Below are 23,113 nucleotides of genomic sequence, written 5' to 3' on the forward strand. Positions count from 1 at the left end.
CAGGAGAAGAAAGCTGTGGCGAGGAAGAGAAAGGACACACAAAGCAAGCCTGGAATCTAGTTTCATTTTATTTTAGCAAACTGCATGTTCTTCACTTATCAACATCTCTACATTAGCAATTGTATAGCTCTCCAACTTTTCTTTAAAAAAGGGTAAACAAGAGGTGACAAAACTCAGGCTCTTCATCTCTTAAAAACATTTGAAAGTTGGATTCAAGAAGACTTTTATATATTTTGGTTTTAAGGTAACAGATGTGGCATGGAAACACTAATTCAAATCACCCGCCTAACTGAGAACTACCCCTTCTGGAGCCCCTCTGGCATCAGACGATCAGTAGACGCTGCAGCCTCCGTTTACTGAAGATCTGACTCACCGTCAAACAAACCTTGTTGGTCTGAAGGAGCCGAATGCACCGCCTCCTCAGCCTGTCGCTCTAACGGCCGAACAGAAAGAAGCACCTCCAGGACTCAGTGCAAGTGTTGTATATACACTGCTTCTTCACAGAAGCGTTAAGGACCTCATCATGCAGGGGATCTAGGAAGGACTCTTCTGCCGTTGTACCTTCTCATTAAGAATCACATTCCCCCAATCATCCTGTTCCTGCTGTCTAAAGATATAAAGATCTTCTTTGAAGAATTTTTAAAAGCCAACCCTCCCCCCCAAACCCAAGAGGAACACCGTAAAATGTACAGATTATATATGTCCTAGAAAAGTCCTAAAATTATTGCAGAAACTAAAGATGACTTGTTCCAGGGGGAGGGGCAGGCATGAGGCACAGCATTAAGATCTAACAAATGCTCGGGTTGGTTTGATTTAGTTTTCAGCTTTTTCCCCATCATTCAAGAAAAAAAATAATAAAAATTAAAGAAGTGTTTAAGCATCAGAACTAAAATACAAATGCACGTTGACTTATAAAACAAGATTGTGGATTTGACCATGGGATTCCCTGACAGTGGAAAAATTTTACTTTTTTGCCCGGAGAGATTTCCTCATGGTGGATTTGCCCTTGGCGGAAGGTTTCACTTCCTTCCTCCCGCTGGCTGCTGGTTTCTTGGAAGAGCTGCCACCAGAGGGTTTCTTGATGGCTGGGGCTGCTGGTTTGGCTTTCTTAGCAGGGGTTTTAACCTTGGGAGGGGGCTTTGCTTTCCCCCGGTGGGCTGCGGGGGTTTTTCTTGGCTTGGGTTTGGACTCTCTTCGCTTCATTGCAGGGGCCCTGCTCCGTGATTTTGGAGGTGGTCTCTTCTGCATCCTGTCAGAAAGAGAGACAGCACAAGATCTCAGTGGAGGCGCAAATGCTACCCAGAGCAGAGCTGCTGTCATCAATTTGCATAAACGAAACAGATCTTGGCATCCTTGTTCTTTACCACGGATGTTTCTTTATGCAGCAGTATATTTCATTAGCTAAATCCCAAAGAGCAAGAACTCCTCTGGTGGATCTTGCCACGCTAAGCACTTCTCAATCCCCACAGTGCTATGCCAGGGAGGTTTTGAACTCCTTTGTTAGACATATAAACATACAAATAATGCCAATGAATCAAAGTCAATTGTCAGAACAATTAAGAGACCTAAGCACTATCTCTCCTCTCTAAATGGAATTTTATTACTTAATGAACAACACTTATCTTAAACCCACATTCTGAGTAAGGCAGGTTTCATATCTGGCTATAGAACTGCAAATAATACTGTAGGGAAAAGTTTTCTTAAGGAAACAATAAATACAAAAAGTCCCATATGAAACATCACACTTTTGTAAAGCACAAAAGGCGACTTTAGGAGACTAAAGACAATACAAAGAATAAATACAGGCTCTCTTCTCATCTGGAGGAAAAAAAGAGGTAAGCTTCAAATTATGGAATGGAGGAGATCCTTATCTCTGGAGCAAGGCATAATTAGGAAGTTCTTCTTCCAACAGCTCTGAGCAACAGCCTTGTGGATAAACAACCACACCAAGAGAGAAACCTATGCACTCTACAGCTGTGACAGTCACTTTATTTCATCTGAAGGAGCCCATTTATCTCTCGTGCTGCCATACCTCTTCTTTGGTGGTGGCTCTTCCTCCTCAGACTCTTCCTCTTCAGATTCTTCTTCCTCCTCAGATTCCTCCTCTTCTTCCTCATCAGATTCCTCAGAGTCCTCATCCTGCTGCTTCTCTGGGTAGAGCACATCTGGGCTACAAAAGGGCTCTTGTCAGAGCATGACTTACTTCTAGGAATACAATTCCAGGGTCGGCAAGCCTTGGGTAACCCTGGCTCTCAGCAGGCACTGCTGCCCACCCTCCTGTAAGGTTACAGCTTTGAGCCTAACCCAGAAACACCCCCAAGACTTCTGTGTTTGCTGCTATCTGAAACCAATGTTATTTAGTCTCTGCAATGGCAGAAGTGTGATGGCTTGTAAGTCACCAGGAACGTCCTAGCCCTAAGCTGCCTTTTCTCTGGTTCTCTTCCCCGTTGCTCCTTCTGTGCAACACAGGAAGGCAGACAACAAAGGGACAAGATCAGACTTCAGGGACTCTGAACGCAGGCTGAAGCTGCTGAGGACTTTGTACGTATGCAATAAAAGAAGGTGGGGAGCAGAGACTTTAATGACTATTGCTGCCATTTGGCTCTTTGTGGGACACCAAGTCACCATCCCTGGGCTCCACATGGCCCAGCACAATACAATATACACTCACAGCAGGAGAAGAAAGGCTGGTTTAGTCTCACAGTAGCTAATCTAGGTCATCTTCCCTCCTCCCACCTCTCCTCCACATCGGCATTAAGAAAGGCAAACAGTTGAGTCCTACTCATTATGAGTATCCTTGCATTAAGAACACCACCACACTACCTGCTCATGCGAATTTGTTTTAGCATGGGAACACTTAAATAGCCCCCATTCTGAAAAAAAAAAAAAAAAAGTGCATCATGACTACACCTGAGAATATGGAGCCCAATATTTTTATTACCCTTAAAAGTTTCCCTTGCTAATGAAGTCAGCTTTATGTCCAGTCAGTCAGACATCCAAGTAATGTCATTATCTAGAGTACGGGTGACAACATTGCGGTTCATCAGTTATTAAACTCTCCACAAACTTCCCTGTAAATAGGAGGTCAGCCTATGAACTTCAGCACTGCTCTCTGGCTGACCTATGTGACACTTATCCTGAACATCGTTTACAGCCAAGCTCTTTACCTAGGATAATAAGGGAAGCAAAGCTGAAAGGTTCCACTGAAGCCCTTTCCAGAAATTTGTTCCATCCAGCCATTCTTCTCACATTTCTGCAGGGTTCTCTTCAGTAGATGGACTGGGGGGGGGGGGGGGGGGGGGAGGGGGGAAGAAAAAAGAGGGAAAAAAAATATCAGAGAAGGGTTGCGTTACTATCTTTATCCACTTGTCTAACCTTACTGCTCTCTGCAGTGCCCTCTGAAATCAGAGATGGAGAGTCAAGATGAAGTCTCCTTTGCCCAGGACACCTGCAGAGGAACAAAACAGCACTGGAGACCCGAGGGTCATGAAGACACCATCACATGCTTCTTTCTGCACTCAGCAAAGACCAGCTGCTGCATGTGGGACCCAGCTAGACCACTGTATTTAGAAGCTTTAGTATGTCTTTAATTTAAAGGGAAATCTTCTCACAGTTAATCTCCAGGAAGATTCAAGCAAGATACAAGTGTTTGTTCCTGCACACTTAGCAAGTGTGGCTTTAAATTCTCCAAAGGAAGAAGTCAAGAACAGTGCATAGTTTTGATGTCACGATCAAGGGATCCTCCTTTATAAATGCATTGAACAGCACCACGTAACTACTTCTGTCCAAATTTAACCCAAGTCTCAGCTTTTTTTCAGCCTATTATCCAAAGTGTTTCAAAAAACCAAGTCTTTACCCTGTTTGTGCCCTCCTCATGTTCTAAATTTCATATGTAGTGCATCTTTCCCCATTCTGGTTTTGTTTGTTTTTTTTTAAAGGGAAAATATTTGGTCTAGAAATATGACAAATGCACTTTTTATTCCAGTCCTCTGTTCCATTGTGCACTGTGTAAGAATTGTAACTGAAACTGCGCAAGTACAGGGGATCTTTGTCTCTGGCAAAGGGCTGAAGTTGTTTAGTCAGTTCAAAACCATTTTCAGCTTGAATTAGAAACACTATTTACATATTTAGCTCCCCCCAAACCAAAGGAAAAGCAAGGTCTGCCCTAAAGCACATTCCAAAGAGGTTCACTTGAGAAATGGAAAGAGAAAAATACAAAGAAACGTGCTGGCTGAACCGTCATCTGAATCTGTTCTGTACAATTAATGCAGAGATATTCACTCCAATCATTTATTCAACACTCCTGAAATGACCTTTTATCAAGAAATGACATTTCACAGCAAGAGAATCATCTGGGACAGTGCCACATCTTCACCAGCTTGCAGGCAACCTCTGCTGAAATGTTTTACTTTGTACAGCACTGGAGGAGATTGCATAGCTAATTGAGTTGATTGTATCCATTAAAATACTTGTGTTGCAACATTAGGATCGTCACAGTTCAAGAAGTCTTTAAAAACCCCACGCTTTTATAAACAGGAGAAACACATAAAACATAAGGCTGTTTTTACTCTGGGTATGAAAGATCAACAGCAGCATGTAAAGGATTTGGCTCCAGTCGAGTCCACTTACAAAGTATGGGGTATAAAATGGGGAGGAGTGCAGAGCACTGGCTCTGCAGTGTGTTACCCGCCTGCTTTTACATCTCACCAGATCTTCCTCTGGTTGCTCTTAAAACAGAGCAGAGATCATCAAAATTCCTTTTATGTAATGGAAGGAGAAAGAAAACAACAGATTGCAAGCTGAAATTTCCTTACCCGACTTGCAAGACTGACAAGCACTGGAGGCTGGCTAAACACAGGCCTCTAAGGACCAGGGAAATTTCCAATGGTCCTGAAAATAAATCATGCAAGGGCTTAGTAAGCCTGGAAACTCTTTTCCCTGCCCCAAGATTAAGAAGTCACACTTGGCATCAGTCTCTAATTGGCAGAAGGCCTCAGGCAACTTATTTAGCCCACACTGCCGCGAGGGAACCTGTGCTCCTCTCTAAGTCGGTAAGTTCTGCATCAAACAGCCGTGCTGATGCCGTGCTTCAGCTCCAGGTGAAGAGTGCGGGATCAGCAATCTCCTCTCCAGCCCCATGTCCTGAGGAATGGCACCAGCACTGTGACACCACAGTACGAAACCGATCTACTTTTAGGTCTGACTCTAGTAGTGACTGCTGCAAGCTCATCCTGCTTCAAATAATCTCCAGCCTTGGTTAAACAACTGCATCGGGGCTCAGACCAAATAATGCAAATAAACCATTAGAAGACCTGCTGTAAAATCTCTGTTAGTATAGCTTCTGCTAATGCAAAAGTCAAAACAGACATTAGTGTCATTCCTGGGAACAAAGACATGCCAAATCCCTTCCCAAATACAGCAGGATTTCTCTCCTCACTTGCTTGACCTTTTAAAAATCAGAGCCAAAGAAGGACCTCAAACAAATCTGTAAGAGGGATGCTTGTGAATTTTTTTAAAAGTTAGACTATGCAACTTCTCTAAATAAAAAGCAACTAGCAACTGCATTTATGCCAAGCTGTAGCCTTTCAAAATAGAGAGAAAAAGATTAAATCAACTTGGTGATTTAAGAACAATAAAGTACTTGAATACTATTCCCCCTTCCTGGGAACGTGCTATAGACAAGAGAAACATGCATTATGTCTCAGAAACCAGCCTTTGTCAGGCTTGAAAAGAACTAATGGGAATTAAAAACACTGAGCATCGTTGCAGCACAAAGAGCCGAGCAGCTGTCAGTTCCCCAGCAAGCTCAACGGAATAGTTTAAAGGTGCTGCACAGACACATCTGCAGCTGCAGGACTCTCTTTCAGCATGTAAAAGAGAAGCATTACACTGATCAGTACTTTACCCTGGAAGTTGGAGTTGGTCCCTGGGTGGTTTTCCAGGATATACTTCTTCAGCGCTGTGGTGGAGCAGGTCTTCGGTTCGTTCATGGCCGCAATAGCAGACAGGATGGCATCTTCCATCAGAGTCCCACCCAGCAGGGGCTTCTCCCCTGATTTCTTCAGCTATTTTCCAAGGAGGAAGAGAAAAGCATCAAGACAAAATTCTCCCAAACCAGGTCAGGACAAGCTCCTCTGCACCAGGTGGGTCGGCGCTCCTGCATTAGCACAGATACGTTTTATATTAAAACACTGCACAGGGAACGCTGCTCTCCCAGCTTTAATTGGGAGGACAGGCCTATTCAGTCAACTGGCCTGGAGGGCTTTTTTATCAGTAACACATTGTCCTAGTCCCCAAATACACTGCGAGGATGTGGCAATCTAAGGGCCTATCACTTGGGGAAGGAAATAAATCAGATCTTCCTCCATCCCACATACCAAATGTACCCAAGAGACTTCTATGGCATAGACATGAGAAAAAGACATTGCAGGCATCTGGGGTACCTACTGCACTTACAATTAGTGATGGAAAGGAAAGCTTACCCCACCATCTCCCCTACTGTGCTAGTGAGTCAGAGCTGAAGCAGTGTGTGGAGCATGCTAAGCAAGGAAGGCAGGGGGATCTGCTCCAGAAATGTAGACCAAGAGGAGAATAAGAGTCCTACTGCTTCATAGTTTCACAACTCCCGAATATGACAGGCTGCTAAAGAAAGGTGTACCCAATAAAACTGGGGGGGAGAGGGGGGAACGGGCACATTAACTTATATCCAAGGCTTGTGGTCAGTACAGTCAACAGAACAAGATGAACTCTGGCTCTGACCTGGAATGTCCCAGATGCTCCCTTCCCTGTGATCTGCTCTAACTGGCCCTTCTCTACAGCTCTCTGCAGGGCATTCTTCAACAGCTGGGGTCTGAAATACAGGAGGATAAAGCTTTACTGACACACACTGACAGCCTAAAAAACAAACAGAGAAACAACGCTTTATATAGAGTGAGAGCAGAGCAGTACTTACAAGTGGTATCTGCCTACATACAGACATTTTAAATGGAGATCTGTCAGCAAGTGCTGATTACATGAGAAGAACAATGTACATTAGTGGAAATTCAACTGCAACACACTGTCTTGGTGTCACCGCATATCCAGAAATGGACAAGCTTCACTCGGAAGGATCTACTCATTTTGAAAAGCACGTTTAGACCTGGAGGGCAATGAGTTAGTTGGCTCACAGACAAACAAGAGACTGAGGACAAGCCCCTGTAAGAGGTGATGCACAGGGTTTTCCTAGATTTGCTTCCTCCCCAAGCCTTGACCCACTCCTTATGGGCCAACTTAAAGATTACAGAACCAAGTAGGACAAGATCCCAAGGAGAGGCCTTCACATCCACACAGCTAAAGGGATCTGGTTTTGGTTAAGGGCGGAGGTGTGTAGAGCAATGCTGATGTCGGTGTCAGGAACAAAGATGGGGTGTGGAGTGATGCAGAAAAAGGCACAGCTTTTCTTCAAGCTTTCCTGCAGGGTTCTACAATGCAGAGCACCACCTGTCTGCTGCCTGCTGAAATACTGAACTGAATGACAGTGAAGTGAGGCAAAGCCAGAGAAAGGCTACATTTCACTGCTCCTCTGCATCTTGGATTGCAAAAGTGTACTCCTGCACTTACCTTATATCTACTTTGAGTTTGGGGTAATACTGAGACACATATTTCTTGATCAGGCTGTAAGAAGCTTCCTTCGGCTCACAAAGGCGGGTGAAAGCCAGCGGCAGGATATCTTCCAGCTTGACTTGTTGCTCTGCAGTCGAAGTGGAAGTGCTTTTCTGAAATACACATACTTTTATGCATCAGTGGGGCCTAAAACTCTGGGTTTTCTGAACCAGCAATGCACAGGTGGGAGAAGTGCTCCTGACAGTGGGCACAGGTCTGGCAAACCAAGTTCTGTAAGGCAGCTCATTAAATTAACAATTTAAAAAGTTTAGCAGCTTAAGCAAAATTGAGCAAATTTGGCTGGAATTTTCATAGGAGTCTTAGGAAAGTTTTACAAATATAAATTGCTGAGTATGTAACAACTTCTGTATTTTTAATAGTTTCCTTCCTCTTCCTACAGACACTTTCCTCTGCTACCCTTCAATGAGACAGGTGAACATGATACATGCTGACATGAAACTTAAAAACCAGCAAAGGCAAAACCTGTTCAAATCTCCCAAAAATGAACAGCTAAACAGGAGTGCATTTTTTTTTCAGATGACAGTATGAAATCTTGATTGAAGCCAACACTCCCTTCTGAATTTTCCTCCATCCCTTTGTTACTGTGAGGAGGGGATGACCAAGAAAAAAATGGTCTGTTCTTTATACAGAAAAGACAGTGGGGAAATGTGCTGAAGCTTAATGATTTTGATGCTTAACAGCAGCTTTGCAAACAGTCAAGCAAGTGAGGGTGCCACTCACTCAGACAGCTGCTAGACTGCTAGCTGAATTCACAGAAAACAAAAGCAAAGCTATTTGTTTTGCTGCAACACAGAGAAAGTAACTAGGAACACAGACACCGATACGCTGCAGACAAGAAAAGTGATGTGTTAGCAGTTATCAGGTGCCTTGCTCAAACTTCTCGTGGAGCCAGTGAACTCTATTTAAAAAGAAGTTACGCTGCAGTTAGTTTCCTTCAGTGCCCTAGTACCAAGTGTGTCACTGGTTCCCTCAGTTTTAGGGCTTTTGGTTCCCCAGTAGCCAAGAGATAAGCACCAAGATGTTACAATACTCTCTAGGTTCACCCGTCTAAGCCGCAAGGGCATTGGCAATTCCAGCTAAGCCTTTCGTAACTGCAGTGTTAGAAATGTGTTTCATACATCCAGCATAGCAGGGAGCGGAGAACAGCGGTGCTGGAACCATGACTAATTGTGAGGACTAGGCTCAAAAAACCCACATCACATTTTACTACCTCAGAACAATATACACCTAACATTAGGAGCCTTCTTCCAGAAGCCTTAGAATATTTTCGTCTTCCTCCCTCTGCCCTCACGCTGATGGAAAAATGTTCATCTGACAGTCCTGAAGACTGAAGTCTTCCATTTATCCATGCAACAGATAGAAACAGCAGTAGCATAAGGCTCTCTTACAATACCTGAGAGGCATCTCTCTCTACCAGGTAAAGACAGAAGAGGAGCTTCATGGTTATTCAGCTTTCTGCCTCTGAACCAAAGCCTAGGGGTTTAATGTAAACATTTTAAAACTAAGATTTTTATTGATCTACTTGGTTTTAATTTCGCATACTAACTTTCTGATTCTGATTTTAGTGGAACGGGTGTTTTAATTATTGTACTTGGGGAGGAAAAGTACAGCAAGGAGAAGAATACTGTTTGGGTTGGGGTTAGGCTGCATTTCATTATATACATGTGTTTCAGGGCAAGATTTTTTTAAAGTATTGTTTAAAATGATCCATCTTACCTTTCTGTCTCTGGCTTTTGGAACAGTTTTTCCTGCATTAGACACCACTACAAAGCTCCCAGAAGCTCCCTTTCCCTTTACCTAGTTCAAAAGAAAGTCCATTTCAGTCTTTAACAAAGTAACTCAGAAAAATACCAGCCTGAAAGAGACTAATCGACATCATTACGCAGATTTGAATGCACTGTCACCCTGGCAATGGGCTGTTATGGCAGAGGTCTGATTTGAACCCACTGACATGGATCAGAAACCACAGCCAGACATTATCAACATACTCTGCTGTCCTGACCAGGAGACCCTAACAGATATCACAGGCATAAATTACAGTGGTAAAAAAAACCCATGCTGCTGCAGAAGTGATGTTGTTAGACTCAGTTTGAAAACACATGCTGCTGCAATGCTATATGACACAACACCAAGAAACGGTCATAAATTGCACAAAAGACAATCGTGCAAAGTATCTGATTGACTGAACAATAACAAAATTCTGCCAGCATCTAACAAAGTAGAGACAGAGGTTGATTAACCTCCACGAGGGAGAACACGACCACCCCACAGACCTGCTAAGAGAGTTTAAGAAACTCCTATGTAATTGAGTAATATCACCTCCAGTGCTACTCCACAAAGCAACTCTTACCTGCCTAATGATTCCTCTCTCCAGCTCCCTTTTCAATGCTTGCTTTAAAAGATAGCCTCTCCTCTCAAGCTCTAGGGAAGGATATTTGTGGATAATGTATTTACGTATTGCAACGACCGATGCACCACTCTTTTGGAAGCACGCCTGAAACAGAAGCAAAAAGATAGTAGAAACCACCTGCACTGCAATTATCTTGCTGTGGGTCTGGAAGAACAGAGATTGAACTGCTGCATGTAAGCCAGCACATCAGCACAGGATGCCAGGGCTGGCTTTTTCCCCACAGTGACTCAAGAGTATAAAATATTATTTAACAAAATACTTAACTTTCCCCTTAGAGTGGCTGAAGGGCAGACAACACAAAGCAGTACAGCAAGCACATATCAACCACTCCCGTATTCTGAAGCACTTACAAGTAATGGCATAAACACTACATGCTACTACAAAATACAGTCACTTTTTGGCAAACCAATGATGCACAACTGGTAAGTCATTTTACTAATGTCAGATAGAGTAATCATTAAGTCAGAACAAGTTGCCAATTTTTTATTTTTTTTTTTAAGTAGTTGGAGGATTGGCATTAGTAAAGCAGTAAAAAACCTAAGCTGAAGTTCATATTTTGAAGACATAGCAGCTGGAAAGGCCATCTTGCAATTAAGGCTGGTGGAATCCAGGCCTCCTGTGAAGGCAACATGCATGAACCAAGCCTCAAGGGGAGAGCAGCACAGGTATCTTCTTACAACCAGGAGGGATACAGTAAACCAAGACCAACACCACTTTGGAACACTAGTTTACAGTATCTCCATCTGTCCTGGATTAGAATAAGTTAATGCTGAAAAAAGCATGTATCAAAGAGATGGATTAATCAAGGTAAATCTAGTTAAATATGGCTAGAAGGCACACTAAATTAAGTGATGACAGCAATCAACGAAGTTATGTCATACTAGCCATTTCTAATAATGTAACTAGGGAGGGAAACAAATTCTAAACAAAGAAATAAGCTATAGGGGCTTCATCATCATCATGGACTCACATTTCAGCTCCATGGGCTTCCAGGCAGAAGCATACATGTCTTACAGTAAGTTTCCTGCTAACAGACAGCACTATCATCTGTACCATCAGCAAGCTGAAATTGTGGATTTTAGGTATACAAGTTATTCTGCCTTGCGACAGATGAACAAGAGAGACATTTGTCTCCTGCTTACCCTGATGGCCTCAGTTAAAATAGCATCCATTTTGGGACGTGAGGTGGCAGCCATCTGAGTCTGCTTCTGTGCTCTAGCTAGCTGGCTAGCAGAAAGAGTAGCCCATGCAGGAATGGTCTTTTTCACCTTCTTCTCCTTTTCCTTAGACTGATCCTTCTCGCTTAGGAAAAATACAAAGCAATAGTAAGACAAAAGACACTGTGAAACAAGCCAACAAGCAGAGCAACAACAACAAAAAAACCCCCAGAACATCTGACACTGAAAATAATTTAAAGAACATTTTGATGTTTCTATTAGAAAAAAGAGACCCTATCTTGATATTCAGTCTCACACATGTTCTAGAACAGCAGCTACACTTGATTAGTAGCTTCTTCCTTACAAATATGAGCACCTTTTTAAGGGGCCTATCCTATTTTCCCCACCTCTCCCATCACTTTTTCTATCTCTAGAACCTGACTTTCTTCAGAATCCTACTCAAATCCCTGAATTCAGCACTAAGCAAGCCTTACTCCTTTTTGGTTTCTTCTGAGGACTTTGTTTCCGCCTTCCCTTCATTCTCAGGTTCCTTTGGCTGTTCTGCTTCACCAGATGCAGCAGGCCGGGTTTCATTCTCTTGTTCTTCTCCAACAGAGGCAGATTCCTCAGAGGTGACTTCTGCATCTAAAAGATGTGAAAATGCGTGAAGTTACTGCCTAAAACTAGCATCTATTCTTCAGGAAGGCGGGGGAGAGGGACTTGAAGAACACACCCCCAAAATTATTTCCCACCAGGCAATTTCTTCTTTCTAATTTAAAGAGATGATTTCAATGTAACTTAAGAAGAGAACAAAACTTCTGAAAAGAGTTTCAGTAAGGTGCAATCAGCCATCAAATGCCAGAATAACTTCAAACAACATCATGTAGCATTTTCACAATGAACTAATTCCCCCAGTCTTCTCTTAATTCCAGAAGTTACTACTGCAATCATCCCTCAGAGCAGCCTGGGTGAGGAAGGGAGCAGGAAATCAGTACCATGACACACTAAGATTTTCTGCAAGGTTGAGGTTAATGTGTTTTTAACTCAGAGAGGTGCAAAAACATACATCTCTACAAGATATTTAGATAGGTACATACAAGTAAGTTTGTTTATGACCAACTTGTTTTCAAACACTGCTGTTTCTGCACCACACGCTGCAGCACCTGAAGGATTTTAACCGTTCAATCGCATTTTTCCAGACTTTGCAAAGCTTTAGACTGCACATGCATTGGCAGAAGCACTTGACTATCAGCAGAATCAAATCCAGTCAGAAATCAACTTACCAAGCAAATTAACTCCAGTATATTTAGCTGAGAACAGCTTAGAGACTGGGCTGCCTGCTAGATAACATGCATATAAACTGCCATTACCCACTTTTTGGGTAAGGAACTGTCTACCATGACTGTTCCATGCAGTAGACGTGTTCTCCATCTCTGAGAAGGAGCTTAATTAAGCACTCCTGCTACATTCCTGTGCATAGTTTTCCCACAGAGGCATTATGCATTTAAAATATGCCGTGTATTAATAGTTACTTTCATATGTAATTTATTTATTTGTGACACCAAAGAGGACAAATCAGTGAAACTAACCAAAGGTAATACTGAAATGACACATTCTGAGAAACTGAGGTGAAGCTGCTAAAACCAGACACATTAATATTGGACTAGATTTTATGACACATTGTGGTAAAACCCTTTTGTTCAGGAAAAGAAAGAAAAAAAAGTAAATACTTTATTTTTCCACTCATTAACTCCACCTTTTGATCTCAAGCCATCTTTCTGACACTACTGAAACTTCACAATTTCTACCTTTATTCCAAAGAATAGCAAGCTTAAAAGGGTCTATATTTAGTTATATTTTCCTGTCTGGAGTGTCAAGGCTTTGCCACAGGGTATGAAGGACAAAACAAATGGGTTCAGAGTGAAAAGAGTGGCTGCAAAAGACAACTTCCCAATAATCCAGGAAAAGTCTGTGAAAAGAAGCTAAGCATTAGTAATATTTTAATCATGGCAGAAAGTTTTTTTCAGGAGTTTCAGAACACAAGCCTATGTTTGGGTATACATTAACAATCCACTACAGAACTATTACCGTACCCGCTTTGACCTCTTCACCTTCAGCAGGTTTGCTTTTGGGAGGAGTTTCCCGGGAAGAAGAATTCACCGAGCGACGGATCGGCATTGTGTCGTCTTCAACTTTCTATAAAAAGTATACAAAAATCAGTACAGATACTGGAAAGAACCAGAAAGTTTTTAAAATGGGATTAAAGTAAATCAAAGCAGCATATGTAGAAAGATTCTGGTTACATTTGGATTTTTCAGAATTTTAAAAGACAGTAACCCTCAAACCAGCTTCTTTGAAGCATACTAGGAGAGGATAGTTTCACATTTTACACTTATAAAAGAAATAATTTATTTTCAATTCCAAATTAAATGAGATGAGCATTTGAGGATTTTGACAAATACAACACCTCAGGGAAAGCAGGGAAGGGGAAGGAGAGTGCCTACAGGGTTTAATAGTCTCCCAATCGAGTTTCCTACAAGCAGGGGAGAAAGAGTACCAAGTAACCTTCAGCAGGACTGGAAGTCAAGGACTGATCCAAGGGCAAGCTTGGAGAATGGGCCAGCCCCTACCTCACTTAACTTGTCCGTGTGGATCAGCTGAGCTCCCGTTAAGAGTGGAAGCGCCTTATGATGCACGGGTTCAGCTTCAGACAGATCAGTCGCCATTTAAATTAATTTCTAGCCCCAAGTGCAGGTAACACTGTGGAGCCCCAGGTTTTAACCCCAAGGACTTTTTCCTAATGGTTTTCACAGTGCAGTGAGGAGTCAACCTGAAGTACAGAAAAGATGTGGTGTGAAAATTAACAAAACAAAAACATCTATGTCCATGTATCTAACAAACTAAAGATTAAAAAGAAAAGAAGGATAAATGACTTACAGCTTATGACTAACACAACTGACAGTCAACACTTGCATTCAACAAAGATGCTAAAACACGTAAGCAAACTTGAGTGCTATGGAAGTAGCAGAAATGGTAAAGGTGTAAGCCAGACCTGCAGCCTGCTCCATTAAAACATATCTGAAAGAATAAAAACGCTCTTTAAATTAACAGAAGGCATTAACGAAAAGCAGACATTGCACCGTGCCTAAAGTAAGGCATTGAGGTAAGCAGTCAGCCACTGACTTTGGGTAAAAGCAGGAGCTGACACATTGATCCAGCTTCTATCAGCCTAAGGAATTAAACCATTAAATCCGTTAGGCAGAAAATACATATGCTGGGGACCCGAATCATGCCCCCCCCCCCAAACTAAATCCCATGCAATTTATAGAACTGAAGGACTCCTTGAAGAAGAAAATAACCATCAAAACAGCAATCTCCATACCATCTACAAAAAAATTGAAGCTTTACAAAACTCTCCTCCAAACACATGCACCGTCACGGGTACCGAATGGGTTAAGCTTAGTTTAACCCCCATCAAGTCTCACCCCTGACTACCATTTCATTTCTACAGCCTTTCTTACTTGTTGCCCATCTGCCTGCATCGGCCTCTCTTAAGGAGAGGAGCTCCACTATTTCCGTCGCAAAACAGAGGGCTTACTTGCTCATTCACTTCCTCTTCTCAGCACCCCCTTTAAAAACCTCAGAAGCAAAGCCTCGCCTCTAGCAAACCACGGCTGGACCCGTTCTCCTCATTCCATCCAAAGATCAAGCTCCAGACTGCCCTCTTCCCTTCCTTAGAGAGAAATAGCCAAATGCTCCCAATTTCTGTCTATTCTGGATGTTTTCTTTTGCTCAGATAAGAAGGCAGGCACTTACCATAAATTTTCACTTTTAATAGGTATTTCCCCAGCCTCAGTGTGTTGCTCTTGACCAGAGACCTAACATCACTCCTGGCACTGTTTTCAAGATGACTTTCACCACAGTTTCAGCACTTTGCACTGCATTCTCCATTGCAGGGGTGGATGCTCCGTACTACATCAATACCATCTCAATTACTCTGTATTCTTGCCCAAAAATACAGTTCTCTTATTACTTAGCAGCGGGGACTCCTAGCTGATCGGAGGGATTCTCTCTACCTCAGTTATTTTCCCAGGCAAACCAAAACCCAGGTCATCTGCATGGAGCACTTTTGTTAAACCTCCAAGCAGTTTAAGTAGTTTCCATTCAGAAACCAGCGGCAGTGAAAGAAGAGCTGAGGGGAATGTGCGTTAAGATACAATGGTTCACAAGGACTGGTGATGCAAGAGGCTACATCATTGTACCTACAAGATCTCCTCCCCAAATAACAAACCGGTAAATTAATAAACTAATTCCACTGCTGCTGCAGGTGGGTGCAGTGTCACGTCAGCTGCACACACCTATGGCACAACCAATCAAGAGACTTTCATTTCAGGAGAACTAGACACATCACTAGGCAGCATTTCCATGGGAGATGCTCTAAAAGACATTCATCTAGCCAGCCGTCTTCAAAACACAGTGCTTCTCACAGCTAAAGGCAGTCAATCCGCTTCTGCAACATCTAAGACTTCTCCTTTGATGACACTGAACAGTCATTCTGAAAAATGACAGTGAACTAGTCCTGTCTCAGCACCAGTAAAAGCAAACAAGCGTAACAGTGCCAGATGTTTTCTTCTGAGACAAAACAGAAAAAAATCAAATCACACTACATGCCAAAACCAAAATAAATGAGATGAATGAAGCTTTCTTATGAAATTTCAGGATGGGAAAAAAATACTAATAGCCAATTAGAACGTAAGAACCGTGGCCCAGCACTTCCCCCCCCCCCCCCCTTATTTTATGGGACCTTCCTCCCCAAAGTGTGGAAAGTAAGAGGAAAAAATTAAAAATTCCACCAGGCTTCAGCTCAGTATCAGATGTTTTTTCTAGCAAGCATAGCCTGAAGCCCTCTAAAAAAAATGCCAGCATTTTGAAGTGAGTCCTAAAATAACCAATTACAGATCCATCCTCAGGGAAATTGGCTGGGGGCTACAAAAAATGCTTTCCCTGGGATTACTAACACACACATCGAAGCATACACTGTGGCTGACCTGGTCCTGGTTTTTATTTATTTTTAAACTATGTGACCTGCATGTCACATGCATGAAAACACAGTACTCCCAACTTTGACTTAAAATTCCCCAAGTTCTAAAAAACCCCTTTGTTTAGATCACAGTATAAACTACTCGAGTCTTCTTGCTCTCAAGTGTGAACCTTAACACAGCACAATTCATAACTTCAGTGCCTACAACACACGCAAATAAGCCATCATCCAGCGGAAATTCAGAGTGACCCAAGCAGGAGCTTGTTGATTCCCTCCGTATTCCCATGCATAGATCATCTCCTGCTCAAAAGGCCATGGGAATCAAAGGGGCAGGAGGATAATCTCCTATTGACTTCAAAGCACCAATATTTGATATTTGCAAGGGGCAAAGTCACCACCTTGTGAAAGCATCACAGCCCATGCACTGCTCTTACTTGGCCTATTTCTTCACACAAAGGGATCACAAGTAGTTTTCTGGACTGGGTGTGAAACATCAACTACAAACAGGGCTGAATTTTGATTCTCAAAAGATAAACCAAAAGACTAGAAGGTTTTGCAACAGCAGTGCAGAAAAACTCTCATTCCCCCCTCCATAGAAAATGGTAGATTTATTTAATGGAAAAATCAAGTCACACAAAACAACTGTTACCTGGACACCCTATTGCATGGATGAGCTACTAAGACATCTTTAAATGAGTACCACAGCTATGATTGCAAGCATCACTTTTAATAACAAACAACTGGAAAGTAATGACTGTATTTTGCATTTACACAAATGTCAAACAAACAAATATTGTGCTTAGAAAGTGGGAAGAGGCCATCATCTGAGGATGCAGGTTTTCAAGGTGGTTGTTGGGTAACTGTCACGTACACTTAAACCTGATTGACCGCCAGAAAAAAATAATCCCATCAGCCACAAAAGAAACATCTGGACACCAACCTTTTCAAAAAGTTGCTTGAAAGTACAGATAGTAACTCCTCATATAGCTACTCACAGTCATTTTCCTATGGGTCATTTGAACTGCAGGCTCCTCAATTATCATGAACTAGTCATTTCAAAGCTGGTAATCCAGCAAGGAGCTGATCAGCAATAAAACGCCCCAACTTTCTGGATTTCTAGATGAGCAGGAATGGTTGATAGTGTCTAGTCTCCCAGCTCAGGGAGTGGCCACTGATAGAAGATCCAGTCAAGGGTACAGGTAGCTTTACGTGAACTATTATGAAAAAATATACCAATTTCCTCCTAAGCTATCAGCATAGCGTTAGGGAGGGAAAAAAAGAAATAAAGGGAGGCTTCAGGTGAGACACACACATTTTGGATAATATGTCAGAAGACTGAAGTCCCCCCACCAGTGTAACAAGAACATGTAAAAAAAAAAAAGTAATCTGAGGCATAGTTCGGCTGACTCCTTGAATTTCTGCTTGCCATAAGATTTTCCAGCTTATCTCAGACTTCAATCTCATTCAAGGGAAAATACTTTAGGATAAAACCAGGTCTCAAACATGGCAAGCCAATTGTCAGGCTGGCAGAAATACCAAGTCACAAGGACTTGGGGTAGGGTGCACAGGCCGAGCTGACTGAAAACAAATATGCAATGGAAAAATGAGAAAGCATATCAAATCCTGTGCCGTTAAGGGTGTCCACTTACTGTTACATGACACGTACACTGGTGATTGATGTGTTCTTAGGCATGACTTGGTATACAGTACATGGTGCGGGTCTAGAAATCAGGTCAAAAAGGGCTAGAGAAAAGTTTTATGTTCTTGCAGATTTGAAGCCAGGGTGTCAAGGGATACAAAACTGCTAACCTTACAAGCAACACAAGCAAGAATGACTGTTTTATTACCAGAAAGGCTTAAAAAGCAAAGCAACTGGATTTCAAGAACAAGCTATTGATTATTGTGCAATAATCTACTACTTTCTAAAGCTGAATTGAGCAGAAGAGCATTTAAATGTCTCAGAAGCTGCAGAAAAAAAGCACAGGAAACGTTAATATTTTCGCAAAGCAAAAATGGAAATCCAAAACAAACATGCCAAAATATTACCTTCTAAATTGCAAGTTGGCCAACTTTTTCAAGACTTCTGGCCCCCTGAAACCCTCAAAGCTCTTCCCTAAAAATCCAGCTCAGGTAGAAGATACTTTACCAAACCTCTCAATATCTATATTGTCACAGAATATATCAACCCGCAACACCTTTGATACAAATTTGTGTTTTACAAAATTTATGCATTAAAAGTTCTCAGCTGGTCGCCTGTCACAGTCTGCTTCACAAAGGTGTTCTAGTGTTTACCAATCTCCCTTTTGTTTTTGCAGTTCACCAAGCTGCCTGTTGTCTTGATTAAATCAGACCAGTAGTAGTAAGTAATTTCAAACAGCCTAAAAACGTGCAAAGGAATAAAATATCTTACTGAATACAAGTTAGTTCCCACTTCTAATCCTTATTTGGCAACGTGCTCGGAAACTCACTCCCATTTCACATCTGGCTGAGCATTACTTCCCAACTGCCATTCCCATCACTTCTACTGCCACTCAACAAACTTTCTGCTAACTTTGTCCCAATCCTTACAGCCACCACATCGCATTGATTTCCTGGGAGGTGTCCTAGTTAAGCGGACTTTTCAATCGTGTGCCTCCTGATTAAGCTACAAGGGCTGTATTTGCAACTCTCTTGCAGTTGAGTCTACCAGAGATCTGTTACAGGCTATCTGAGCCCCATGCTGCTACAAGCATTATAAGCCATCTTGTTTCAATTAAAGAAGAATAGTGGTCCAATACAAAGATCCAATAGCTCACCACTTGCCAGGCAAGAAATTCTTCGGCTTGACTACTGTTACAGTTTCTATTTCCATCCACTCCTTCCCCATACAGCATTAAGGAGGGGAACAACAAATCCCAAGTACGTTAGGGTTCAGGGGAACACAGCAAAAATCTTTCCCGCTTCTAGTTTCCAAACACATGCATTCCTACACACGGAGCCCCAAAGGCGAGTTTTTTCTAAGTCTAAAGATACATTTTTTTTTCAGGGTAGCACTGAATTTGGACCTCTGACTCCAAATGCTGCAAATGCAACCTGACTTACACCTTGACTATCCTGACTTTTACAGAGCAAAGCAAAGATTAAATACTGCCCTTCTGCACACACAAATGCTGCTTTCACTGGAGAAAAAAAAAAAAAAAAAAAGGCACATTACTACAGTGAGATTGATGCTCTGCCTCCCGCCCTGGGACTGAGCTCAGCGCCTCGTCTCTGGTACAGTATAATACCTGAACTCAAAGTCAGCTCAATCTCAACAGATGTTTATTAAAATCCAAGTAACAACCCATACCTCACCTCCACTATTCTTCATCACCAAGAATGTCAGGTCACTATAAAAACCACTACAGTTTTCAGATTCTTTCTCGATCAATCTCTGACCTATACAGAAGACAGTAACAGCAGACCACTTCTGTGGCCTGGATTATCTTCTTTTCCTATACCCAGGAGTTTTTCTTCACATCCCCAAACACACAGCCAAAGCCAGGTAGTGTGCAACTTAAATTATGCCACCATCATACCTAGAAACTCACAAAAACTTCAGCTAAGGGATTAATATGAATCAGAATTTCTGCTTGCATAGCTGTCTAAAAATAATCCCTCTCCACACTGATGCTCAGGATTGTGACAGTGACAACCTCTGTGGGACAACAGGTTTTGAACAATTTTTGGCTATTAAGGTCCTTGATCCAGATTCTCCATGAGCTGCCACTGACACAAGCAGCTAAGGAATGAAACAGCCTGTATTAGAGTGCACAGGGTTCAGCTTTAAGTTTAGAACAGGTTTAGGTCACAAACTTACAACTACTCCAACATGAAAATCCACTGCTGAAAGTTTCATAGCCTTGGATGAAATACCTTAATTCCAGGATCCAACATGATGAATTTTGACAAACCACTGACACTTGAATGAAAATTCAGGCTGCTAACATTACATACCAGGGTATGAACCTTTTATAGCCCATATCATCCTTTCTTGGATTAAATTTAAAACCACTATATAAACCCTCCTCCCAAACTATTACTTATTCAGCCATCACTTATTCTTCTACAGTACAAAACTATACATGATAAAAACTATGATTTCCTTGCAGTCTATACAAAATCTACTCACACCTCACATTAGAGTCCATCAATGTAAAACTTCTTTTATTCCCCTTCATGGAAATGAAAATCCTCAGAGAACCCTGGGTCACTTGTAACAAAACACTGAGAAGAGATTCACACATCAGTTTCTGTTGAAAGGGAAAACACAAAAGAAAAAGATACTCTAAAAACAAAAATAATTGAAGCAGCTACTACCTGAGGAAAGTGCACAATGCATTGAGGAGCTAATTAATTAGGAGGCACAGGCAGGTAAAGGGGAGAAAAGCTGCAAAAGCCAGTAGATGTTTTCAAGGCATATACACCAAGTTCTTTCCCCCAACAGAAGTTATGTGGAGGGTTTTTTTCCCCATGCATTCTCCTTTCCAAGGACTTTCCACTCTATCCACCAATCTCTAAGTCCCTCCTGAGGAAAGTAAGCGCTCTCATGCCCAGTCCGTCAAAACATCTCCACTCTTTAACTAAACTCACCAGCGATACCTTCCTCTCCTCTCATTCCCCCTACACGCACTGTCCTCGTGGAGGAGCGTAACTGTGTGATGTTGTTTATAAACATGAGTACTTCTGAACCTTTCCCGCCTCAATAAGATAGCTGCTTGCCAAAGAATGTTGGCCAACTGTTTCTTGAAGATGATGCTAAAAATACTATTTATGGTAAAAACAAACAAACAAAAAGTCACATGGTTGGAAAAATCAGAGTGCAACTATTACTCAAAAGGCCTGATAAGAACTAAGAAGTGACATGCTTGTTAACCCACAAATAATCCAGTGGCCAAGAAAGACTCATGAAAAGAGTAACCTGTGAAATACCACAGACACGAGCAAACTGTCAGTCTCTGCTACACTTTAAAAGGAGTAAACACACCCACAACCCTACATTATCTAACTTTTCTTCTCCAGCAGTACAGGCTGAGCAGCACCCCATGATTTGCAGACACTATTGACTGTGAAAATAGAACACAGGTGGGAAGGATTTGGTCTGAACAGCCTCCCAGAACAGGTCTGGAGCTGTCCTGGGACACCATAAGCTGGTGGAGCCCCTCTAGCCTGGGAAGAGCTACACCAGTTTACATCAGCTGAGGTTTTGGCATGCCGGTCCTTCTGTCCTTAAGTCTTTGCAAGGTTTTAACCAAAAAAACACAGTCCAGAGTGGCAATAAGGATAACAAACCCAGAACAGAACTACTGCTCTGAACCCAGAATGGAAGCCCCTCTGGAACAGTCCCTTTCCAGTCTGGAATTTAACAGCCTTCTCTATGGAGAAGCACATGCAATAAGGAGAGAAGGATAACTAACATTCTTTAACCAGGCTGTGACCACCACAGAGTCTCAGGGAGGAACTCAGAAGCTCCTAGTAGTCTTGCAACTTAGGCCTGTATCCATCTCTAGCAGCACTGAGAAGGATTAAGAGCTTCTTTTTGGAAGTGGAGCCACACTGAAATCTCCGACAGCAGTTTTCCTCGAGTGGCGGCACCTCTCTGGCCTTGGTGAAGTGAGTTTGTGGAGGGAAAAAAAAAAACCAACCACAACCAAGCAACCAAAACGCGGGAAGCCTACCGCGGGAGCTAAGACACTTCCTAAGTTTATAAATAGCAATTTTTATTGTGTCGCACCCCTATCAGCCCCTTCCGCCGCTGACCTTCTCCCCCCCCCCCCCGCCACCCACGGCACACCCGCCGGTGTTTACCAGGTGTCAGCGGGACGGGAGAAGCGGTTTTGACGCCCGCACCTCCTTTGTCAAGAGACGACGAGGGGTCAGGGACCCGCACCTGGCCAAGGCCCGGCCGCGGCACCCGCAACTCCCCGGTCCGGCGACACCCGAGGGCCGGGGACGCCTCCTTGGGCCTGGACGGGGGCGAGCCCGGCGCACCGCGGGCCTCTCCGGGTACGACCGGAGAAGGGAGGGAGCGGGATTGGTGGTGGAAAGCAGGCCGCCCTGCCCACCGCGACAGCCCCCCCCCCCCCCCCCCGCAGCCCGGTCCGCGCAGAGTGTCGCGACTCGTCACGAGACACCCCCCCCGAGGCCTGTCAGGGAGGGGGCGCGCTCTGAGGGGAGCTCCCAGGCCCCTCCGGCAGCTTCACCAGGCCGCCCCCGCGCCTCACCCCACGGCCTACCGGGCCCGGCCCCCCCCTCGTCAACCCCCGCCGACGGCGCCGGGGGCGAGCGGGCGGGGGGAGACTCACCAGCAGGCCCAGCGGACACAAAGCGGCCCCTCTAATGGCGGCGGCGGCGGGGGAACCGGCGGGGGGGGGGGGGCGAGGGGGGGCCGGGGCAAAGGGGCGGGGGCGGGACAGCGGGGGGGGGTGTGGCCGCGGTGCGCGGCGGGGGGGGGGGGGGGAGGCGGGCCGCGGCGGCGCCGCCGGCCAATAGGAGGCCGCGGGCATTTTTCGAACGCCGGCCCTCCTCCCTTTCCCCTCCGCCTCCACGTCGCGCGGGGGGGGCGGGGGGGGGAGGAAGGCGCGGGCGCATGCGCGGCGCCGTCCTGTCCTGTCCTGTCCCGCCCCGCCGGGCCCCTCCCGCGCCGCACACACAACGGCGGGGCGGGGCGGGGCGCGTGCGCCCTCCTCGGCGGCCGTTAGCGGGGCTGCGGGCGCGCGCGCCCACCACCGCCTCGCTGAGGCGTTTCCCGCCTCCGCCCCCTGAGGGCGCTGAGGGGGCGAGAACCGACGCCGCCGCCGCCGCCGCCGCCCGCCGGCCCTCACC

At 43.9% G+C, this 23,113-nt stretch overlaps 1 protein-coding gene across 5 annotated transcripts; it reads right to left on the reverse strand.

Annotated features, from left to right (window-relative positions):
* Positions 1-50: 50 nt before the first annotated feature.
* On the reverse strand, positions 51-22,665 carry HP1BP3 (heterochromatin protein 1 binding protein 3). Of its 5 annotated transcripts, none has more exons than XM_075027667.1 (13): positions 22,594-22,665; positions 13,860-14,059; positions 13,323-13,425; positions 11,724-11,874; positions 11,215-11,374; positions 10,013-10,156; positions 9,379-9,459; positions 7,600-7,754; positions 6,760-6,850; positions 5,906-6,065; positions 3,168-3,279; positions 2,033-2,170; positions 51-1,249 (listed from the first exon to the last, which is right to left on the reverse strand). In XM_075027667.1, the coding sequence occupies exons 2-13, from the start codon at positions 13,953-13,955 to the stop codon at positions 964-966; spliced, it is 1,677 nt and encodes a 558-aa protein (XP_074883768.1). In that variant the 5' UTR covers positions 13,956-14,059; positions 22,594-22,665; the 3' UTR covers positions 51-963. The 5 variants fall into 5 exon arrangements, with proteins under 5 accessions (XP_074883768.1, XP_074883769.1, XP_074883771.1 ...); XM_075027668.1 differs by lacking the exon at positions 22,594-22,665 and adding an exon at positions 22,097-22,265; XM_075027670.1 differs by lacking the exon at positions 22,594-22,665 and adding an exon at positions 21,706-21,730.
* Between the last annotated feature and the right edge of the window lie 448 nt (positions 22,666-23,113).

The sequence above is a fragment of the Buteo buteo genome, chromosome 5, assembly GCF_964188355.1.
Source record: "Buteo buteo chromosome 5, bButBut1.hap1.1, whole genome shotgun sequence".
In the NCBI taxonomy this organism is placed as follows: Eukaryota; Metazoa; Chordata; class Aves; order Accipitriformes; family Accipitridae; genus Buteo; species Buteo buteo.